The sequence below is a fragment of the Odontesthes bonariensis genome, chromosome 13 (assembly GCF_027942865.1).
Source record: "Odontesthes bonariensis isolate fOdoBon6 chromosome 13, fOdoBon6.hap1, whole genome shotgun sequence".
In the NCBI taxonomy this organism is placed as follows: Eukaryota; Metazoa; Chordata; class Actinopteri; order Atheriniformes; family Atherinopsidae; genus Odontesthes; species Odontesthes bonariensis.
The window spans coordinates 35,736,868-35,759,639 of NC_134518.1; the positions used below are offsets into that span (position 1 = coordinate 35,736,868).

Sequence of the window (22,772 nt, forward strand, 5' to 3'; positions counted from 1 at the left end):
AACTAAACATTGAGACAAAAATAATCTGTGAATCTGCAATCATTACCATTAATATTTTAATATTATTATTAATTATCATTAATAACAATAAAACTACTTGATACACACCAACAACGCCATCAAAGGGCATAAGATGCAGGCAGAAACTAACAAAAACAGCACTTCCTGGTTATAAGAAAGGAAGTGAGTCACCTGACATGTGACATGTATTTCCTGTTTCAAAATAAAAGATTTATTAATTGTAACAAAACAAGCCATATAATATATTTTAAGACTGAATACTGAAACTAAAGATGAGTTTAATGAGCCTCTGAATGTATTCTTTTAAAATCTGTTGTTATAATGAAGCTAACCAAAAGTAAATGAAACACTTCTTACCATTAATGCGACTTCTGGTGCTGCGTGCTTTTGCTCAGGGCTTTGTCGTCTGGCTGATCCTTGGTGAGGTCCAGGCCAGCGTTGAGGCTTTTTTTATCCGTTAAACGGGATCGTAGGCTGGTTTTGATGTTTTTAAAATGTGAGAATGACTGCTCACATGCAAACATGGTCAGTACAGCAACACTCACACTCTGCAGTGTGTGGTGTGGGAGTTTTAATAATCAGCTGTTCTTCAGGGTGAAGTTTTTTCATTCCTGTCCACAGGGGGGCGTTTACCTGTTGACCTGGCAACGACCCATGTGGGCTGTCATTATCCAGTTAAAATAGCGGTTGTCGACAGTTGTTGCTCCTCGAGACGACTGAACAGGAGCAGTAGAAAATGGATGGATGGATGAAAGCGAGCCAGATGCATCAACAGAGCCACATCTGGCTCGGGAGCCACAGGTTCCCGACCCCTGGTCTGGACCATCTCACCTACTTTTATCCATTTTCCCCACTTTGGGTGCGATAAGCTGCCTCAGATCCCCATATATTTCTCGTATTTCTTTCTTTCAGTATTTCTTTGTCTCTCGTTTTCCTTTAATTTGCAGGAAATTACAAATGATATGTTTTTATAAAAGCCCCGAATCTCTTTCATTGAAACATTCCCTTTCATTAACTTCAAAGGACTCCGTGTTCCCCGGGAATTTCACCCCCATCTGCCTAATCTGCCCATTGTATGCAAAGATGAGAAACTTTGATCACTTTGGTGTTACTCACCAAAAAGCTCCGACTGATTATTCATATTTTACATTTCTTATCTGCCTATGTGCACAGAGACATCAGTGTGAGTCGTTTCTCATCCTAAATGGGCCTGAAAAACCTCACAAAGATGCCCGTTGGACGCCATTCAAAGGCTGCTTGTGTTTATATTCCTGTAACAGAAAGAAAAATAGGGAGTTGACATCCGAAAGACTTGATTGATGATCGTGGACGTGATGTTGACATCAGGCAGATGATGTTTTCACACACACAAACACTTCTGTATCGGTCAGGACTCGCAGCTACTTCAGATGTGATCACAGAATCGTGTTTTCTTCCATCTCAACACTCCAAGTTCTTTTGGAAGCTCCAAAAAGAGGTGAAATCCTGGGCGTATGATTAAGAAAACAAGAAGTTTCTGCGTAGAGCAGCCAAAAATTGTACTCAAGTAAAAGTAAAAAGTAGTCATCCAAATAATTACTTGAGTAACTACTATTCAAGTACTGAGTAACTGCTGAGTAACGTCAGATTTATTTGTTAACACAAGCAAAAAATTACTAAATAATCATCTTTAGGCAAATTAGAGTTCATCCGATTGATAAAATAAATTAAAATGAATTCATTAATTACAAAATAGCTTAAATTAAAATAATCCAGGTAAATCCAAGAACTTCAATAAAAAATAAAAGAGACTTAGGAAATGTTTAAAACATATGTAACCCATATGTAACCTAAAAAACAAACATTCACCTATCCATGGGGGGAAAAACGAGTTTAGGAAACTTAGCGCTACATGTTTCCTCAAGTTAGATGTTGAGTTTCTGCTGAAATGTGCGTTTGTTTTGGTTGACACAGAAGACACATAATGTAGCTGCTGTTTCTCACTCTTTGTAAGGTAAACATGCTTTCAGTATGAGGCCTCGTCTGCGTCTTCATTTCCCACCGTTGGTTCTGACATTTTTCATCTGTTTCTTTCTTTGTTTGCTACGACTGCTAATGCTAAAGCTAACCCGTCCCGCCGCTGAGATCGAGTACGGTCACGTGACCAGACTGCACGGCTGCGTCTGATTGGTGGAACACAGTCAGGTGGTAGAGCCTTTGGTGGAAGTCTCTCTCTCTGTCAGAATAAAACATTAAAATGAGGCGTACGCGGGGGGATAAAAATAATGAGGCGTAGAATACCAAAGAGGTAAGAAGAAAAGTAACCAGCTCATTGTAGCCTAATGTAGCGGAGTAAGAGGACAGTTTCTGCTGCACACATCTACTCAAGTAAAAGTAAAAAGTATAGAGATTTAAAACTACTCCTAGAAGTATAATTTACTAATAATATTATTTAAAAAACTTACTCAAGTAAATGTAACTGGTTACTACCCACTTCCTAAATCTCCTGAAGGTCTCTTTCTAGATATATTTAGTTTATAATTAGCTCGCCGTCGTCACCGGCAACCAGAGAGATGTTGTGGAGTGTTATTTTTTTCACGATGAGCTTTAGCGGCCTCCCTCCTCCCTCCTCCTGTGACTCATGTTGTGAAGCTGTCAGAGGCTCCATCACGACTCGGAGGCACCGCGCCGTATAAACATGGCGCAGCTCCGGCTGCTGGCCGCACGCTGCAGAAATACAGCGCACAGGTTGTTGTTCTCGGCCATATTTTGAGGGGCTGCATAGTTTGGGGAGTGTAGGATGTCCCACATGGGCCAGTGTGTGTGACAGAGAACAGGACACTGCAGCACAGCCTCATATAAGGCAGGGCTGCTGCTTTGGTATGTGAATGGGACACTTGTGACATCACATGACCTGCAGCCTGGTGGGTGTGTTTGCATACTGTTCTCATGTATGTCCAGTTTACGCCGCGTTCAACGTGTCCTGCCTTCATTTGGACGTGTTACATTGATTGATAGAACTAGAATAGAAAAATACTTTTGTTTATATTTGTTTATAGCTGATGTTTATTCTCTATTTTTATTCTATTTGCTTGTTTTTACTTTAATTGTTTACATATATTTTATACTGTACGCTGTTGCAACACAATCATTTCCCAAATTGGGATGAATAAAGTATTTATCTATCTATCTATCTATCTATCTATCTATCTATCTATCTATCTATCCATACATACATAACAACACACCACACATTGTTGGAAAACACGTACATTTGTACGTGGATGTGTGTGTCGTGCCCAAGGATGTTTTTATTGATCGTCTGTTTGTAATAGACAGAAGAAAGGGAGAGAAAGAGAGATGATAGAGGAGGGAGAGAGCCGGTACAGAAACAAAGAAATCAATCAGCCGGTCCTCTGAGTCTATAAGGAGGATGGACAGAGATGGAGGGATGAGGGGAAGGTGCAGGGAAGAAAGGGAGGTCACGGAGGGAAAGATGGATCGTTGTGCAAATAGAAAAGAAAGCTTAAAGAAAGGTGGAGAGGGACGAAGAGCCACGAGGGAACCGGAGGAAAAAGAGCACACTGAAGGACAGAAAAGGTGAATGAAGAAGAAGCAAAGAGATGGATGGAGAAAGATGCATAAACGATGTGAATAAACAGGGAACTGGGGGTGGGATGATGAGAAATGAGCGAGAATAAAGACCGCAGGAAGATGCTGGTGGAAGGAAAGGAAGTAAGGAAGAGCGTGAAGGGACGATGAGCCGAGCAGCAAACGAGTGGCTGTGGGGGGATGAGTCAGATCCAGTGTGTGAGCCGCATGCTAACTAACACACATGCTAACACACACACACACTCACAGCAAGGTGGAAACACACCTGTGTGAGCCGCATGCTAACTAACACACACACACACACACACACACACACACACACACACAGCAAGGTGGAAACACACCTGTGTTAGCCACATGCTAACTAACACACATGCTAACACACACACACTCAAAGCAAGGTGGAAACACACCTGTGTGAGCCGCATGCTAACTAACACACACACACAGCAAGGTGGAAACACACCTGTGTGAGCCGCATGCTAACTAACACACACGCTAACACACATGCTAACTAACAAACACACACACAGCAAGGTGGAAACACACTTGTGTGAGCCACATGCTAACACACATGCTAACACACATGTTTACTAACACACACACACAGCAAGGTGGAAACACACCTGTGTGAGCCACATGCTAACACACATGCTAACTAACACATGCACACACACAGCAAGGTGGAAACACACCTGTGTGAGCCGCATGCTAACTAACACACATGCTAACTAACACATGCACACACACAGCAAGGTGGAAACACACCTGTGTGAGCCGCATGCTAACTAACACACATGCTAACTAACACATGCACACACACAGCAAGGTGGAAACACACCTGTGTGAGCCGCATGCTAACTAACACACATGCTAACTAACACATGCACACACACAGCAAGGTGGAAACACACCTGTGTGAGCCACATGCTAACTAACACACATGCTAACACACATGCTAACTAACACACACTCACAGTAAGGTGGAAACACACCTGCATCAGCAGCCAGAGGCAGAGGCAGCTTTGGGAGGGTCTTATAGAGGGCATCCTCTCATCTTTCCTTCCTTCTCTTTTTTTTTATCATGTCACGACTCCTTCTCCCCTCCTGCTCCCAGACGCTCTTCTTTCCTCTTCCCTGACCTACATGTTTCTGTTGCCTCCCTCTCCGTCTTCGTGCCTTCTTTTGCCACCATTCCCAGTATCCGTGTCCTCCTCCCTGTCATCTCCCCTCCTCACATTTCTCCCTCCCCATTTATCTTTTCTCTCTCCACTCTACTGATTGGCTCTTTGATCGTGTCTCCTCTGCTCTACGGTTTCCCTTTTACTCTAATTTATGAAACCATAAGTGATACGGGGGCTCGTGTTATTCGTTCCGTGACCTAAATAAACACTCCTCCTGCAGACCAAATAAACATGGGACACGCTGCGAGGCGGAGAGGGGTGTGAGGTCGCAGATCAAAGCTCTGAGAGGCATACGATATGATATCTGAGTGATTATTGAAACTACTGCTGAACGTGTTTTCATGCTCGATGAGAAGTGGAAACTGTAAGTAGAGACATAGGTTTGATTTCTGAAACACTGTAGAGCCAAAGGATGGAAATAATTCATTAATAAGTGGCTGTCTAAGATCATGGATGATATGTAAACTTCTCCGTATTGACTGAGTATGAAAATGCCATTTAATTTAAAGTATAAAGTCAATTTCAAACTCAAAATAATGAGCCTGCAGAGACAGAGGGGGGAGAGATGGATGATCATACACTGTTCTGCAGAAGCAGAGGTAATTAATTATCGTAGCATTTTGTTCATTTATCTTAGTGTGTGCCGGTTGTTGATTACCACCAGTTTTGGGGCAATATAGATACTGTTAATGGTTTAGTGATGATTCAGGTTGATAGAGGAGGGAAAAGAGCATGGCTGCTAGCTTAAGTCAACATGTTTAAAAATGTTTCATAATTACAGAGTGCTTCGCTAAGATTTGGAATAGGTTTAACTGGTAAAAGTTAGCCAAAGCTAATCTGCAGTCGCGCTGTTTACAGATCCGGCTGAGGCCTTGTGCTGCTTGGGATCTGTTTGTTGGGCTGTCCAAGAGTTAAAGAGTGAAATAAAGAGTGAAATAAAGACTAAACAAGAGTTTAAGAAAGAGTTAAAGAAAGAGGAAAATAAAGACTAAACAATAGTTAAATAAAGACGAAGCAAGAGTTAAATAAAGACTTAGCAAAGTTATAAATCTGGTTGTTGGTCCTGTGAACATCTGGATGATTAAAAGCGTATCCAGATGTTTTCATCGTGCGTTTAAGTTGTCATTGCAGTAGATTTATTAACAACAAATATTCCAGGGAAGCCTGTCGGTTCTAAGCAGGAAAACATTTCAGGAAAACATGTGAATGAGTCAGAAAGGCGGTTGAACCGGTCTGCTTCCCCCACTGAGATGAACCGGAGTGAAGCGTTTCTGTGGGGGTGTAACGGGCATCAATCAGTTCACGTGCAAACATCCCTGTTCAGGAAGCAAAGAAGCAGTTAAACTGCTCTCTGTTCCTCTAAGTTTCCTCCTCTTTTCTTTACTTTAAACTTCCCTTCGTCCTTCGACCCCGGGAGGCTGCAGTCGGTTCCTTTGTAGCGAGTCACGTACACTGACTTCCTGCTCGTAGTTCTGTGTTTCTCTCACGGTGGCGTGGCCGTCTCCAACTGCAAACCACGTGACTCCAACGTCTGCCTTTCATGAAGTTTCAGAAGCTCCTGAATGTGTTTCAGAAGCTCCTGAGTGGGTTTCAGAAGCTCCTGAGTGGGTTTCAGAAGCTCCTGAATGTGTTTCAGAAGCTCCTGAGTGGGTTTCAGAAGCTCCTGAGTGCGTTTCAGAAGCTCCTGAGTGCGTTTAAGAAGCTCCTGAGTGCGTTTCAGAAGCTCCTGAGTGTGTTTCAGAAGCTCCTGAGTGCGTTTCAGAAGCTCCTGAGTGCGTTTAAGAAGCTTCTGAGTGCGTTTCAGAAGCTCCTGAGTGCGTTTCAGAAGCTCCTGAGTGCGTTTCAGAAGCTCCTGAGTGCGTTTCAGAAGCTCCTGAGTGCGTTTCAGAAGCTCCTGAGTGTGTTTCAGAAGCTCCTGAATGCGTTTCAGAAGCTCCTGAGTGTGTTTCAGAAGCTCCTGAGTGTGTTTCAGAAGTTTCAGAAGCTACCGAGTGGGTTTCAGAAGCTCCCGAGTGGGTTTCAGAAGCTCCTGAGTGCGTTTCAGAAGCTCCTGAGTGGGTTTCAGAAGCTCCTGAGGGGTTCAGAAGCTCCTGAGTGCGTTTCAGAAGCTCCTGAGTGTGTTTCAGAAGCTCCTGAATGCGTTTCAGAAGCTCCTGAGAGGGGTTCAGAAGCTCCTGAGTGCGTTTCAGAAGCTCCTGAATGTGTTTCAGAAGCTCCTGAATGCGTTTCAGAAGCTCCTGAGTGTGTCTCAGAAGCTCCTGAGTGCGTTTCAGAAGCTCCTGAGTGTGTTTCAGAAGCTCCTGAGTGTGTTTCAGAAGTTTCAGAAGCTCCTGAGTGCGTTTCAGAAGCTCCTGAGTGCGTTTCAGAAGCTCCTGAGTGCGTTTCAGAAGCTCCTGAGTGCGTTTCAGAAGCTCCTGAGTGGGTTTCAGAAGCTCCTGAGAGGGGTTCAGAAGCTCCTGAGTGCGTTTCAGAAGCTCCTGAGAGGGGTTCAGAAGCTCCTGAGTGCGTTTCAGAAGCTCCTGAGTGCGTTTCAGAAGCTCCTGAGTGCGTTTCAGAAGCTCCTGAGAGGGGTTCAGAAGCTCCTGAATGTGTTTCAGAAGCTCCTGAGTGCGTTTCAGAAGCTCCTGAATATGTTTCAGAAGCTCCTGAGTGCGTTTCAGAAGCTCCTGAATGTGTTTCAGGGGTTTGTTAGCGGAGGTTTAGGGGAGCCTACGTTCTGCAGAGAAGCTTCTTATAAGGTCGTTGCTGACTTCAACGACTACAACGGCTTTTTAGACGAAGTCTTTTAGTTTTAGTTTTATCTGAGGGGTAAATAACAAGTTCTATTGACTTCTTTTTTTATGTTAAACCAGTTATTGCGAGGGTTTCAATGAGGTTTCAGGAGGGCAGTAAGGGGGGGGAACGGGATCCGAGGATGTTTTAGCGTCCTTAACCGGCTTCACGCCGTAGTCGAGTGTAATCAAACGCACTCACCTGCGATTAGAGTAGTGACACTCTCTATTTCTTTCACAAGAGCCACATTAGCAGAGCAAAATCAAAGGAAGAGCCACTTTTACAACAACATATTAAGTCCCCTTTAGCAAATATGCATTTCTACATATAAAACATCCCACAAAAAAGAAACAACACAGCCAATACATTTTTAATTCAGACCACATTTACCTTAATACTGGGATGAGCGGAAGCTGGCGTGCATGTGCTCGACTTTCCTCATGTTGTATTTGTAGTTTGTTGTTGTAATCATAGTGAGACATTCAGGATGAGCATGGTTTTTGTGCTGGTTTTTGCCCTTTTTTAATTCAAAACCGATCCATTCACTGGAAAAAATCTAAATCTTACCAAGTATATTTGTCTCATTGAGTATCTCATTACACTTAATATCTGACACAACTGCCTAACAAGTACTATTTCAGCCAGATATAGGGACTTGTTTTAATACAATACATCTTGAATATCTTGTTAGTGAAAACATCTTGAAAACAAATTGTTTTGAGTCACATATCATATGAAACAAGCTTTTATGTTTCTTTTGAAGAGGTTTTTAAGCTAATTTCAAGATCACTTTTATCTCAAAAGTCCCAAATATCACATCTTATTTCAAGAAATCTTGACAAGCCAGTTTTCACTAGTTCCATTGGCAGATTTTTTGCTTATTTCAAGAAGAAACGTCTTGTATTTGTTGTTTTTTTACTTATTTTTGGAGGGGCATTTTTTCCAGTGTTGTGCCTGCATCTGGCGTGGGCTGCGTTGCCAGATTTTACAGTCCCCCCTGTAGGAAACACCATTAAGCCTTAATGAATACTTAATGAAAATACTTAATACTACAAAAACGCAAGCTTAATAAAAATACCTAATACTGTGCAGTTTTGTTATTGTTACCATATTGTTATAAGCTACTGTGCGAGTGCGAGCGACCAATTAGAGCTTGAGGAGCCGCACAGTGAGCATCTCTGGATTAGATGAACAACTACATCTCATCCGATCTGTCCTCTTTCAGCAATCTTTGCCTCGTCATATCTGATCATGGAGCAAAACGTTTCAGGACACAGTTCACAGAAGCTGGTGGAGATTTTACCGCTGAAATAAAAACGCAGAAACTGATAAAACTCTGATGAACACGACCTCGGCAGCGAGGCTGCTCCGCGGTGACGATGTTCTGTGACTAATCCGAGGCTTCTGCCTCCGTCGGTTCCAGCGTTGAGTCTCCTCTAACATGGAGGTCTCATTATCTCTAATGAGTAGCTGTTGAGAGTTGAAGGGCTGTTGATGAGAGCTCCTTGTGACTCAGACAGTGAACTGTGTAATAATATACAGGATACGCCGGATGATGGAGGCTTTTATCCAAAGTGCTTCGGTTTGCATACACGTTTTAGGAAAAGGTGGCTTTGGGAAGTGACTAAAGCTCAGATTCTGCTGTGGGACCTAAAGATTTTACAGAAAAAAAAGCAACAACTGCCTGAAAGATGGAGCAGAATTATCCCTATTAGCTTTTTCTGTGTCTGAAAAAGGAAACAAACATCTGGAAAAGCTGCTTCCATCCTGATGTCTAACCCGTGTGAACTCTCTTCTTCCTGCTGCAGTATGGGGAGGAGGAGGTGTGTTCGGACCGCTTGGACACTGATTTCCCGGACATCGACCTCTCCCAGCTGGACACCAGTGACTTCGACAGCGTCAACTGCCTCGGCGAGCTGCAGTGGTGCAACGACCAGCCGGCAGATGTGTCGCCGCCCTCCATCCACTACAGCACGGCAGACGAGCTCTTCGAGGTGAGGTTTCCTCAGAAATCTATCAAAGTCCCTGTAAAAGCACCGATTATATTACCATATCAGTGTTTTACGATGAACATTTGAACATTTCGGATCCCTGAAACTGCACTTTAGCTGGAAGACGTGAGTCTGGATTGCAGTTTAATTCTGAGAGGCACCTTTCGGAGTTTGATTCTTCATTAGATTTACAGATTTATGAGGCAAAACTCCACATTTTGACTCTTTTAACAGCACAGATGCATTCAGGGAAGTGTGGGCAGACACTGCGGCTGCTTTAAACTGTTAAACACAGAGAAAACAGTCCGTGGAGAATCGTCTTCTTCAGAAAATAACTAGGCCTGGGCAACGATTAAAATGTTTAATCTAATTAATCACATGATTTCCCTGATTAATCGCGATTAATCGCATTTGTACGCAGAATCCAAAAATGAATCCAAAAGTAGCGTATAGCTTTTAGCATTTAGTTTTATTTTAAATGTGCTGCCATATGAATGAAAGTGCCATAACATTTGTTGTGCAAACACACTTTTAACATCAGCATCTTTCTGTAGTTTTTATGTAGAAGCCTCGCTCCACTGTCTGTTTCCTTGAATGACTTGCTGCTATCAGTTGTGTGTTTTGCCTTTAAGTGATATTTTAGACTGGAACTACTACGCTGAGAAGACAATTCAACTTGGCAGAGTTTACAGATGACTTTGGTTCTGTCGACTCCGCCGTCTGGAAGAACTTTAAAATGAAAATGGCCGAGTAAAAGTTCCGTACCCTTCTCCATGTTTGGTGGATCCGCCGATTACTTTCTTTTCCTGTTCCACAGCAGACAGCAACAGACTTTTACAAAATAAAAGCCTGTGAGTAACACACTTTTACAATAATAAAATAAATAAAATAATAAAACCTGCGTTAATGCGCGATAAAATATTTATCTGCGTTAAATAATTAACAAGTTAACGCGATAATAACGCGTTAACTTGTCGCCCAGCCCTATGTTTTAATTGTTTCTGTCCTGTTGGAACTGATCATCGTACCCGAACAGCTGAATACTGAGGCCTGAACCTTCATTCTTCATTAGATTTACAGAATTATGAGGCAAAACTCAACATTTTGACTCTTTTAACACACTGCGGCTGCTTTAAACTGTTCAGAGAAAACAGCCGTCCTCTTCAGAAAATAACCAAACAGAAAGTCAAAGCATTGTGGCCTGAATTAGCTAACCAAGAGTGAAATGTGATGCATAAATGCAACGCTCCCAGAGAAGCTTTGGTTATTAAACACACAGCAGCTCTTGGCCTCTGAGACATTTTGCACCGCAGCCAAAGCCCTCTTACCCAATGACACATGCAGGACCCCGACCCCCGCACCTGATCCCTGCTGCTAAAATTCTGACCCGGAGCATGCCTCCGCAGGCACTGCCAACAAAGTAATTCGCAGTTATACAGTCTGTAATGTGATGATGGAGGCAGTTTGGACGGGGCCCGGCGCTTCACAGGGGCCAACGCCAGCCCCGAGGCTCCAGTGTCCCGTGCTCTTCCTGGATGGATTCAGGGAATACCAGCCGTGTCTTTGCATATCTGATAGTCGGTCCCGGATTATTGATCGTCTGAAGGTTTCCAGCTTCTCCGCAGTCCTGTGGTCCCGTTACAAAAGGCTAAATGGAGCGCACCTTGAGAATAACGGACAGCGGGGAGATAAAGTGGCATTTAGCTGCAGACCGTCGGCCGTGTAATCCTACTCTGCCGGTGGAAATCGCTCCGATGCTGTGAGTATTGCTTAAATGAAGACGGGAAAAGCGTCTCTGTCTCTCTCTTAGTTTTTATCTCTGATTTTATCCCATTTGCTGACGCCAAGCAACCGTTTGCCTTTCTGCTGCCGACACGAAACCAAACCCGATGCCTCCGCCGGCCTCTTCGGATCGACGTTAACGGGAACAGATGTTTTCATTGAGAGCATGAACTCTTCTTTCCTTACACTGAGCCGTTTGCTCACCCTCCCGGTTCTAATCTCTGTTTTATAAGTCGTAGTGTTACATGCTCAGCTCAGCCCGTCCTCCTGTATCACCCACATAGAGCCTTTAAATCAAATCAAATCAAATCTATTTGTAGCACATTTCATGTACAAAACATTCAGATTTACACTCGTGTGAATTCCAGTTAAGCTCTAGATTCATCCCAGGTATATTTATAACAACAAAGTTGCATAAGATTGAATATATGTGGAGATTATTGAGCATGTAGCTGATATTCGGTAATGAAAGTAGCATCTTAAAGAGATAAAAACCCCGCCTCTCGCCCAATGACAGCTGAGGTAGGCTTGAGCCTATCGATATAATTAATTAATTCCCTTTGATTCACCTTTTAGGTCTGCAGCCGTTTCCCTCTTTTAATGATCTCAAATGATAAAATTGCCCCAGATAATGGAACAAACCACCAGCTGAGCTCTAAATCAGCGATTACCAGTCATCAGCTGAACAGCCCCTAATTTCTCCTTCCTCATTTTTTCATTTCTATAAAATCAAAATCAAATCAAATCTATTTGTAGCACATTTCATGCACAAAACAGTTCAAAGTGTTTTAAATTAAATAAAAGCATTACAGCAGGGAGTGTGAGAAGCATTAAAAATACATAAAAAAATATAAAGAGAAACAAATAACTGAATTTAAATTAATTTAAAAACAAGCAACAGTCTAGATAAATTAAAAGATATCGTGCAGATTTCATGCATAGACACATGAGAACAGAAATGTCTTTAACCTGGATTTAAAAATGTCTCCATTTGGTGAAAGTTTAATCTCCACTGGCAGTTTGTTCCACTTGTTTGCAGCATAACAGCTAAATGCTGCTTCTCCATGTTTAGTCTGGACTCTGGACTGGACCAGCTGACCTGAGTCCTTGGATCTAAGAGCTCTGCTGGCTTTATATTCTCTGAACAGATCACAGATGTAAACCATCAGCAGGCTTTTAAAATCTTTCCTGTGACTTTTTGGGAAGTTAAAAGAGCGTTACTACAGTAATTTAGAGGCCGATGGAAGTGTTTTTTACACCTGTGTACCTACCAGTCCCCTCACTGCTCTGCATGTTATATCTTAGCCGATATTGTATCGATCAGAGCGGCGCAGACAGTCGGGCAGCATCTGATTATAAACACCAGTAATGAATAGAGTGATAAGGAGACGGATGGAGCCCCGCTGCGTCTCCGTTTCTGTGCTGTCGATGCGGCGGTTATTTACAGTAGCACGTTGGAATTTAATCCCATGTTGGGAGGTATCGATCGCTTCGGCTGTTAGGACTTAATTTAACCTTGAGCGCCGCGGAGTGAGAGAGACCATCGAGTTAGAGAGGTTAGCCGGGGTACGGGCTGCGTTATTACCTCAGATCACTCACTTACTTACCTCTCTGTGAGCCGATCTAATTAAGATGATTTCATGGCTGCACTGGACTGTATAAGCAGAGAGGAAAGCTGTCAAAAAAAGGCTCTTAAATCATGTATCAGATGAAGGTTTAAAGGGACAGTTCGCCTCTTTTGACATGAAGCTGTATGACATCCCATATCAGCAACATCATTTCTGAACATCTTCTTACCCCCTGCTGCGTCCTGTGAGCAGAGTTCCAGCCTCGTTTTGGTGTTGATGAAGGTAGTCCGGCTAGTTGGCTGGGGTTTAAAAAATAAAGCGTTTTGCTTCTCAGAACAACATGCGTTCAACAGAGTAATACATTTGCATCACAAAATGGTTCTCCAGGAAAAGGTCAGACCTCACTTAGCTTGGCGCTATTTTTGCCTCCCTTGATATCAATGCGTCAAGCCACCTAGCGATAGCCGCACCTGTTACGGTGTTTAGTGCTCGATCTGCACAGTTTACATTAGACGCAGTGATATAAAGGGAGAGAAAATAGGGCCAAGCGATTGGGAGGTCTGACTTTTTCACCGATTTTCACTAGTTCCATTGGCAGATTTGTTTGCTTCCTTCAAGCAAAAACGTCTTTTATTTGTTGTTTTTATTCCAGGAAAAAGTCAGACCTCACAATCGTTTGGCCCTATTTTCTCTCCCTTCGTATCACTGCCTGCTGTGCAGACCGAGCAGCAAACACCGTAACAGGCGCGGCTGTTGGCAGGCGGCAGCAGGCAGTGATACGAAGGGAGAGAAAATAGGGCCAAGAGATTGTGAGGTCTGACTTTTTCCTGGAGAACCATTTTGTGATGCAAATGTATTACTCTGTTGAACACATATTGTTTTGAGAAGCAAAACGCTTTATTTTTTAAACCCCAGCCAACTAGCCGGACTACCTTCATCAACACCAAAACGAGGCTGGAACTCTGCTCACAGGACGCAGCAGGGGGTAAGAAGATGTTCATAAATGATGTTGCTGAAATGGGATGTTACACAGCTTCATGTCAAAGAGGCGAACTGTCCCTTTAAACCCACAGCTGCAGTGATGGAGATGCGTTACTGACTGTGATGCTGTGCAGTCGGTAAAGCAACTGTAATCATCTGTACATCTTAAAGTCTGATTCTGCTTATTTATCTCTATATTTCTCCCAAACTCCCGCCGTGGCTTCCAGCACGGAGGAAGAGAGGAAGAGAGGGAGAGAGAGAGACACTGAATGAATCTAAAGATAAAGAGTTTGGCAGCAGGGCACAGATAAGGCGGGACGATAACAGGGAGAGACGGATGAATGAAACTTGGGCCGGCCGTGCCTTCACCTCTTCACCAGAACGTCAACAAAGATGGCAGCTCCTCTGTGGCCGGAGCAGGAGGGGCGGAGGGCCGAGAAAAGGAGCTTAAACAGTGTTTCTATCAGAGAGATGTGATTCTGATCACTGAGGAGAAACCAAACAGGAGTTTTTAATTACTACGGAGAGAAACGGGGGAGTTTAGATGAGTTTGGAATGAAAAGAGGATGTAGATGGAGGAGAAGAGGCCTTTTTTACGCTCAGAAAGCTCTCAGAGGACACTTGTTTTCCAACTGCCCTGATGACTCATGACTAACTGATTCCAGCTGAGTGGATTTTTGTTGTGTGAGAGTCCCAGGGTGGGATTACATGGGACTGGGAAATATAAAAAAAGGTTTCATTTGACTACATTACGTTAACATTACGGTCATTCTGCAGACGCTTTTATCCAAAGAGACTTATAATAAGTGTGTTCCACATTCAGGTCACAAGAAAGATACAAGAGAAGTGCATTTCCTTCCAAAACCAAACAGCTAAGAGCATAGCTAGTGCTGGAGTAAGTGCAGTAAGTTAGGTACTGAGACAAATGGGAAGACAATTTAGGAAACAAATAAGTGAGAAAGAAGCTGGGACGAAACAGGTGATGTCCTCAGAGGGCGGATCAGGGTAGAGCAGAGATGCTCATTGTGCGACTCACACTCGCATAGTAGCTTATAACAATACGGTAACAATAACAATACATTTTTTTCAAATAACACACAGCGAATACTGCACAGTATTAGGTATTTTTATTAAGTTTGCGTTTTTGTAGTATTAAGTATTTTTATTAAGTATTAATTAAGGCTTAATGGTGTTTCCTAAAGGGGGCTCTGTTAAACCTGGCAACGCAGCCCGCTTAAACCACCGTCACATTGACCGCAGAGCACGCTAGCTTCTTTAGCCGGTTTTTAATTAAAAAAGGGCAAAAACCAGCACAAAAACCATGCTCATCCTGAATGTCTCACTATGATTACAACAACAAACTACAAATACAACATGAAGAAAGTCGAGCACATGCATCCCAGTATTAGGGTAAATGTGGTCTTAATTAAAAATGTATTGGCTGTGTTGTTTCTTTTTTTGTGGGATGTTTTATATGTAGAAATGCATATTTGCTAAAGGGGACTCTAGTGTGTTGTGGTAAAAGTGGCTCTTCCCTTGATTTTGCTCTGAAAACAGTGAGTATCACTGGGTTAGTGTTTCCTGAAGAGATGGGTTTGCAGTTTAATGCATTTCTGTCCCAACTGTTTAACATTCACCTTCACCAAAGCAGAGAAGTTTGCTGGACCTGCTCAGAGTATAAAACAGTCGGGAGATAACTGATGGAACCACATCTAACTGGATGTATATATAATTAGTCGCTCCCCGTCCCCGGGGTTTCGACCAGCGGATCTGATTCCACGTGGAGTCAGATTGTGTCAGTCGGTCCAACTGGTTTAATGCTTCACATCTCTGGAAAGGTTAGAAGTAACAAGCCTGTCATTTCCCCTTTCAGTGTGAGTCTAATGTAAGAGTGATGGAAGCTCCTCTTCCACAGTTCGATGCAGATATGGGACACGTGAGGCCTCTGCGGTCCGACCGGGACGACTTGTTTTCTCCTGATAATAATTAGCTTGTTATCAGGTGGAAAGAAGCTTTGTTGACTCCAGATAAGAAGCATCAAAAGGAAGAATTAGCTTTGGTTGTAAGTGTTCTGCAGATGATGCAAAGTCGCTCCCCATCCCGCGAACTATCCCTTTAAACCTACAGATAAACCTACGATATCCTTTTACTGAAACTAAAATGTGTCTGGATGTGCGTCCCGAAGCCTGTTCTGAGTAGAAATGTTGACGGGTTAATAGCTTCTCTCTCCTCCATCTCACCCTTTCTCTCTGTGTGTTCGACTCCCTCCAGATAGAAGAGGAGAATGCGGCTCTCCTGGCCGCGCTCACAGACAGCCTGGACGGCATGGTGGATGCCGAGGTGGGCCGGCTGTCCGTGTTCCCCGCTCTGGAGGAGGAGCCCAGCCAGGACGAGGAAGACGAGGACGGCCTTCCTCTGAGCGGCGGGGCCTTCAGCCAGTCCCTGGGGGCCGAGACAGAGGACCCATCTCTAGTAAGGACACCTGTTAAACTGTGAAACCTCACTGTTGAACGCAACATTTAACCCATTTAGGCCTGGAAAAGAATGCCTGTAAAACCTGTGGGCGATTTCAGAAAGACCCCCTAAAACCTGAAGTTTTTCTGGAAATTCAGCAATTGTGTCAACGCCTACTAAATGATTGATTTCTCAGCCTCTGTAGCAGATAGAAACAAAATTCAAAAAGTATTAGAGCGTACGTCTGTGGCTTTCTTTGGAAATTGACTTTATTTACATACACCTTCACGAAAATAGAAAATGTAAAAAGTAAAGTGCAGGAACAGCACTATTTTCAATAAAAAAACAGTAATAAAATAAAAATAAAACAACGGTGTGGCATCTGCAGGTAAATCGACTTTCACCCCTGGTGTGCGGTTGAAATCTAATTGTCAGTCTTCCAACTCGCATTCAAACGCTTCAAAATCATCCTCGTCGTTATCGTCATCCTCAAACATATGTGCTCGCCATAAATCTCCATCAATTGGGTCAGCACGTTCATCAGCATCATCAAAGCCAAGAAACTCCTCACAATCGCTACCGTCTGACATGTTTTTGTTCGATGTCTTCAAAACAATGACACGAGGAACGTGACGACTCTCACGTGTCTATTATAATGCATTTCATTGGCGCAGAGGTCAATAATTGGTGCAAAACAACCTTATACAGGAAAAAAGACGTGTACGCTTTCCCGGCCTTAAAGGGACAGTTCGCCTTTTTTGACATGAAGCTGTGTAACATCCCATATCAGCAACATCATTTATGAACATCTTCTTACCCCCTGCTGCGTCCTGTGAGCAGAGTTCCAGCCTCGCTTTGGTGTTGATGAAGGTAGTCCGGCTAGTTGGCTGGGGTTTAAAAAATTAAAGCGTTTAGCTTCTCAGAACAATATGCGTTCAACAGAGTAATACATTTGCATCACAAAATGGTTCTCCAGGAAAAAGTCAGACCTCACAATCTCTTGGCCCTATTTCCTCTCCCTTGATATCAATGCGTCCAATGTAAACTGTGCAGACCGAGCACTAAACACCGTAACAGGTGCGGCTATCGCTAGGTGGCTTGACGCATTGATATCAAGGGAGGCAAAAATAGGGCCAAGAGATTGTGAGGTCTGACTTTTTCCTGGAGAACGATTTTGTGACGCAAATGTATTACTCTGTTTAACGCATATTGTTTAGAGGAGCAAAACGCTTTATTTTTTAAACCCCAGCCAACTAGCCGGACTACCTTCATCAACACCAAAACGAGGCTGGAACTCTGCTCACAGGACGCAGCAGGGGGTAAGAAGATGTTCAGAAATGATGTTGCTGATATGGGATGTTACACAGCTTCATGTCAAAAGAGGCGAACTGTCCCTTTAAAGGTAGAAATGCGGCAATGCTTTCCCGGCCTAAATGGGTTAATAGTCTGCAAATCAAAGTCCTCTGCAGCTCAGAAAGCGACGCTTGTTGGAGTGGATCCTTTAATTCCTGCTTGAAACACCCCCCCTCACCCCTACCATGCTGTTCTAATCTAGCTTGCGTTTGCTAACCTTGATGTTGGCCTGCGAGGTTCAAAGTCCACCTTGAACTCCAGGAAAAAAAAAAAGATTGGCACCGAGGCACGAAATAACCTTTCATCCCTTCCTGTCCTGTGCGGGTTCGCCTGGTTTTCTGTGTTTTCTGTGTCTTTGGGGGGGGGGGGGGCCACAAACCATTTCAGGGAAAGGAATGAAGCCTGAAACCGGCAGACAGAAGACTTTTGTTGCAGCTGCAGGAGTTAAAGTCAGTCGGAGGAGTTGGAGGATGAGACAAAGAAGAGAAAAGTAAAAACAGAGAAAGACAGCTACCTTTTAAAATCAGAATCCTGTTTGGGAGCAGGGCAGGAATCCAAGTGTTCCCCTCTTCCTCCTTTCACACTCTGCTGCTGGATGCCTGTCTCTGGGCCCCTCCATCTTTCCCTGAACCACACTTCTGGGAACAGGAGCTTGTTTTTCTCTCCTCGCTCTGATATCAGCCCCCCGCCTGCACCTGAGCCCCCCTATCTGATCATACACGGGACAACAAATTGCTGTATCCCTTTACAGGCAGCTTCGGCGCCCCATTTCCCCGCCCTGTCGACAGAAGAATGCGGCCCTGGACCCGGCTCTGCATCCTAATTGGAGCAGGAAGCCGTTTTTCTGCAACAAACGACTCATGATTAGCGCTGTAATGCGGCCTTATTGCACTCGTCAGGTTGAAACCACCCTCGCTTCCTTAAATTTGACTTAAATTTCACAGCAAAAAAAAAAAAAGCTGTATTTACAGGGTTTTCTGGCACGCTCTGATTTAGCTGCAACTTACAAAGATAGCATTGTTTGGTTGGTGCCGAGTCGGTCCGGATGAGTGAACACCTCCAGCGTAAATATTCAGCGGGCTGCTCTGCCCCCCCCCGTTTTCAATTACACCCCCGAGCCCAAGTATAAAACAAGTCTGCCAGCTGAGATTTGTCGAGCTTTAAAAAATGAGCTCGGGTGTTTAGCAACATTTCAGGACTACCATAAGTTGTAGCAAACAATTAAACCGGTTTCTGAAGAAGGATTCATGCAGACGGGATTCTGCTTTCATTTCTACCAGTTCGGATCATCGGTGGTTCAGATAAAATGCAGAAACACCAGCTGTGACGTGACCGTAAAGTTTAAAAGTTAAAAAGCATCCAAGGCATCTTTACTTATACAGCGCATTTCATACCACAGGCAACTCAATGTGCTTTACATAAAGACAAGGCATTTAAAAGAACAGCATAAAAACAAGCAATTTAACCCTGTAGCACCCACAGTTGCAGATATGCAACAAGCTTTTTATTTATTTACATTATATTTTTATTTATATTTTCATTTACATTACATTATTTGATTTTTTAAATTGACATACATTATTTACATTCATGTGTAATATTTTTTTACATTACATTTTATGTGAAAATGGGTGGGAATAAACCAATATTTTTGGTTTATTGGCAGTTGCATATCTGCAACTGTGGGTGCTACAAGGTTAAAGAGAAAAAAAAAATTTGAATAAAAATTAAAACACAGTTAAAAGCAATCAAAGAAGAAAAAGAAAAATATAAATTCAACCATAAGCACACGGAGAGAGAAATGTTTTTAACCTGGATTTAAAGGTGCTCACAGTTTCAGTTCTGCTGGTAGTTTGTGAGTGAATTAGAAACCATCCCGAGCCCGTGTGGGACAGTGGGTCAAAGTTGAACCAGGCTGCATATTTACGCTCCCCGCCGTGTCAGTTGGACCTATTTTTAGTGTTTTTTTTTCATTAACATCGTGGCTACAGGACAGGATGGATGGATGTGAGGATTTAAGCAGCGGGACGTGTTTACGTGGAGTTAACACGCGAAGACGCTCCCCGTTTAATTGAGGCCTCGTTATGTTTATGAGCGTCGGAGCAGAACTGGTCGTGGAATGCAGCCTGTTAAATACCTCAAAGTTTTAGTTTTAGTCCAAAACAAAACACGTCAGCAGCTCTGAGGAGTCACACCTTCAGCTGCCATCGTCCCTGATTTTCAGTGATCAGTCAGAATTAGGGCTGGGCAACGATTAAAATGTTTAATCTAATTAATCACGTGATTTCCCTGATTAATCACGATTAATCACATTTGTACGCAGAATCCAAAAATGAATCCAAAAGTAGCGTATAGCTTTTAGCATTTAGCTTTATTTTAAATGTGCTGCCATATGAATGAAAGTGCCATAACATTTGTTGTGCAAACACACTTTTAACATCAGCATCTTTCTGTAGTTTTTATGTAGAAGCCTCGCTCCACTGTCTGTTTCCTTGAATGACTTGCTGCTATCAGTTGTGTGTTTTGCCTTTAAGTGATATTTTAGACTGGAACTACTACGCTGAGAAGACAATTCAACTTGGCAGTGTTTACAGATGACTTTGGTTCTGTCGACTCCGCCGTCTGGAAGAACTTTAAAATGAAAATGGCCGAGTAAAAGTTCCGTACCCTTCTCCATGTTTGGTGGATCCGCCGATTACTTTCTTTTCCTGTTCCACAGCAGACAGCAGCAGACTTTTACAAAATAAAAGCCTGTGTGTGAATAGAATATTTATCGCTATTTATAAAATAGGTTTTTTTTTAATTTATTTTGAAATACGTGCTTTTATGTTGAAACGAGTAAAACAGGAAGTAGCCGGTTAGCTCGGTGAGCTTCAAACCTGTAACGGTGATGTTACCTGCTAGTTTATTTTTATTTCATTATTTTTTTACATTATATTTATTATAATATATTTATATTTATTATATTTATATATATTTTTTAAATAATATTTATTTTATTATTTTATTACTATTTACTTTATTACTTCGTGGTGTTTGCTGTAACTGTATGAATGTGATGCATTCAACAAACTTTTACAATAATAAAACCTGCGTTAATGCGCGATAAAATATTTATCGGCGTTAAATAATTAACGAGTTAACGCGATAATAACGAGTTAACGCGCCCAGCCCGAGTCAGAAGGCGGCTCCTTGCAGGCAGAGTTTCCAGCTCCATCCACTCGGGTTGTTACCGTCGTTCACTCGGATAAATCGGGTTCAACGGTGGACTTTTTACGGGACGTTTCCTACAACAAACGGCTCAAATACTCTGAAGAATATGAAGCAGCAGATTCTGCGATAATGAAGTGGAGTTCAGAGACTTTCCGAGTCTTTTCTTTTGTCAGTAAACCATCTTTCTGTGCTCTGTATTCCAACGTCCACACGCGTGTGAATCCCTCAGAGCCTTCTAATGATTAATCCTGCAGCCAGCCCAACTCCAGCCCTCCTCGTTTACTTTAGAAAAAGGATTTTCTGTTCCAGCAGACTCAGCTCAGTGTTGCCTCATCCCTCTGACAGCCGGTGAGATAACACCTCAGTTTCTGCAGAGCTTTCTACCCTTTGGTGGCACCTGTGAGCAGAAGCTCGGTGGAGTTTCTGGGCCTGAAATCTGAGTCGGGAGGACTGGAAAAACTTTCAGTATGATTCAGCTGAGCAGAGAATACTTGCTTTTTCCTCACTTAGTTTGAAATACTCGTTTCAGAATCCTTCTTCTCCTCAGCTCAGCCCCTCTGACAGAAAGCAGAATATTTCAGAGTGCTAAATATAAACCCCATCCTCCTGAACGCTGACCCTGTTTCCACTCAGGGTCAGCGGCTGAAACCCCCGCGTCCCCTCACACAGAAAGCTCTGGTGCAACAACACGACGCTCTTTGCTCCACTGAAGACGCCACATGTTGCGTTTCATCTCTCTGCATCAGTCCAGTGGCTCACTGTCACATGACCGCTGTCACTCATGCGTTCAGCCCCGAGTGAGACGCTGACCTCTACTGGTGAGCGGCGGAACTGCAGATGACCTCAGCTTACAGATGAAGACTGTACATGTTGCTAAATCATAAGGCTTTTTAACAGTGACTGCTAAGTTCTCATAGATAGATAGATAGATAGATAGATAGATAGATAGATAGATACTGCAGCAGCGTACATTTAACAAGCAAATAGAATAAATAGAATTAGAATAGAAATAGAATAAAAATAGAGAATAAACATTAGCTGTATACAATCTACATTTATTTATTTATTTTATTATTTTGTCATTTATTATTATTATTAGTAGTAGTAGTTAGTAGTAGTATTTTCATTAGAATTGGTATTATTATTGTTGTTGTTAATATACAATTATTGTAAATATTAAGAATTTTTTCAGCTACTTGACTAATTTGAATTTCCCCCATCGGGGGATGAATAAAGTATTTTTCTATTCTAAATCACAACCAGTAACAAAGGGAACCATTTGGGTCGATCAGGAAGTGGATGATACGTTTAAACAAATCCAGTTACCTTTATTCAAAGTGGAACAAAATCTTTTTTTTTGTTTACTTCGTGGTAAAACCTGTGTTGTGAGGTCCGGTGATGAAGCAGCAGGTGCTTCTGGGCTGTTTGAAAGATGCTGAACAGGTCGTCTCTGTGTGTTCTTTATTAATTAACATCTTCAACCCACTTTTTCACAACAACAAAGGATGATTTTGCTTATATTTTGGAACTATTTGAACGTGTCCATCCCTTTTTCTCACCTCGGTGTGTTAACACATCATTTACACTCGTCTCTGTTGGCATGTCTGCGTTCCCTCTTCATTTTCTCTGTTGGTGTGTGTTAGTGTTCCACTGCAGAACAAGGCCTCCATTGATGATGCCAGTGGAGTAGAGTGGAGCATAGTGAGGAGGAAGAGTGGGATAGACTGTTTGAGGCGCTCTGAGGCTGTCGGATGGTTCGCAGTGTTTCACACAGACTCAAACCCTCAGTCTCCTCTTCTCTTTTCCTTAATGGGGCTCTCAGAGGAGCGTCATCAAACACTCGGAGCCAACTTGGCTCTCCC

At 42.8% G+C, this 22,772-nt stretch overlaps 1 protein-coding gene across 1 annotated transcript in view; it reads left to right on the plus strand.

The window, feature by feature from the left end:
* Window positions 1-22,772, plus strand: part of ppargc1b (peroxisome proliferator-activated receptor gamma, coactivator 1 beta) — a 115,051-nt gene that overhangs the window by 70,049 nt on the left and 22,230 nt on the right. Inside the window, exons 2-3 of the mRNA XM_075482006.1 lie at window positions 9,377-9,562; window positions 16,162-16,362. Coding sequence (XP_075338121.1) covers window positions 9,377-9,562; window positions 16,162-16,362 — 387 coding nt within the window. The remainder of the gene's footprint in view (window positions 1-9,376; window positions 9,563-16,161; window positions 16,363-22,772) is intronic.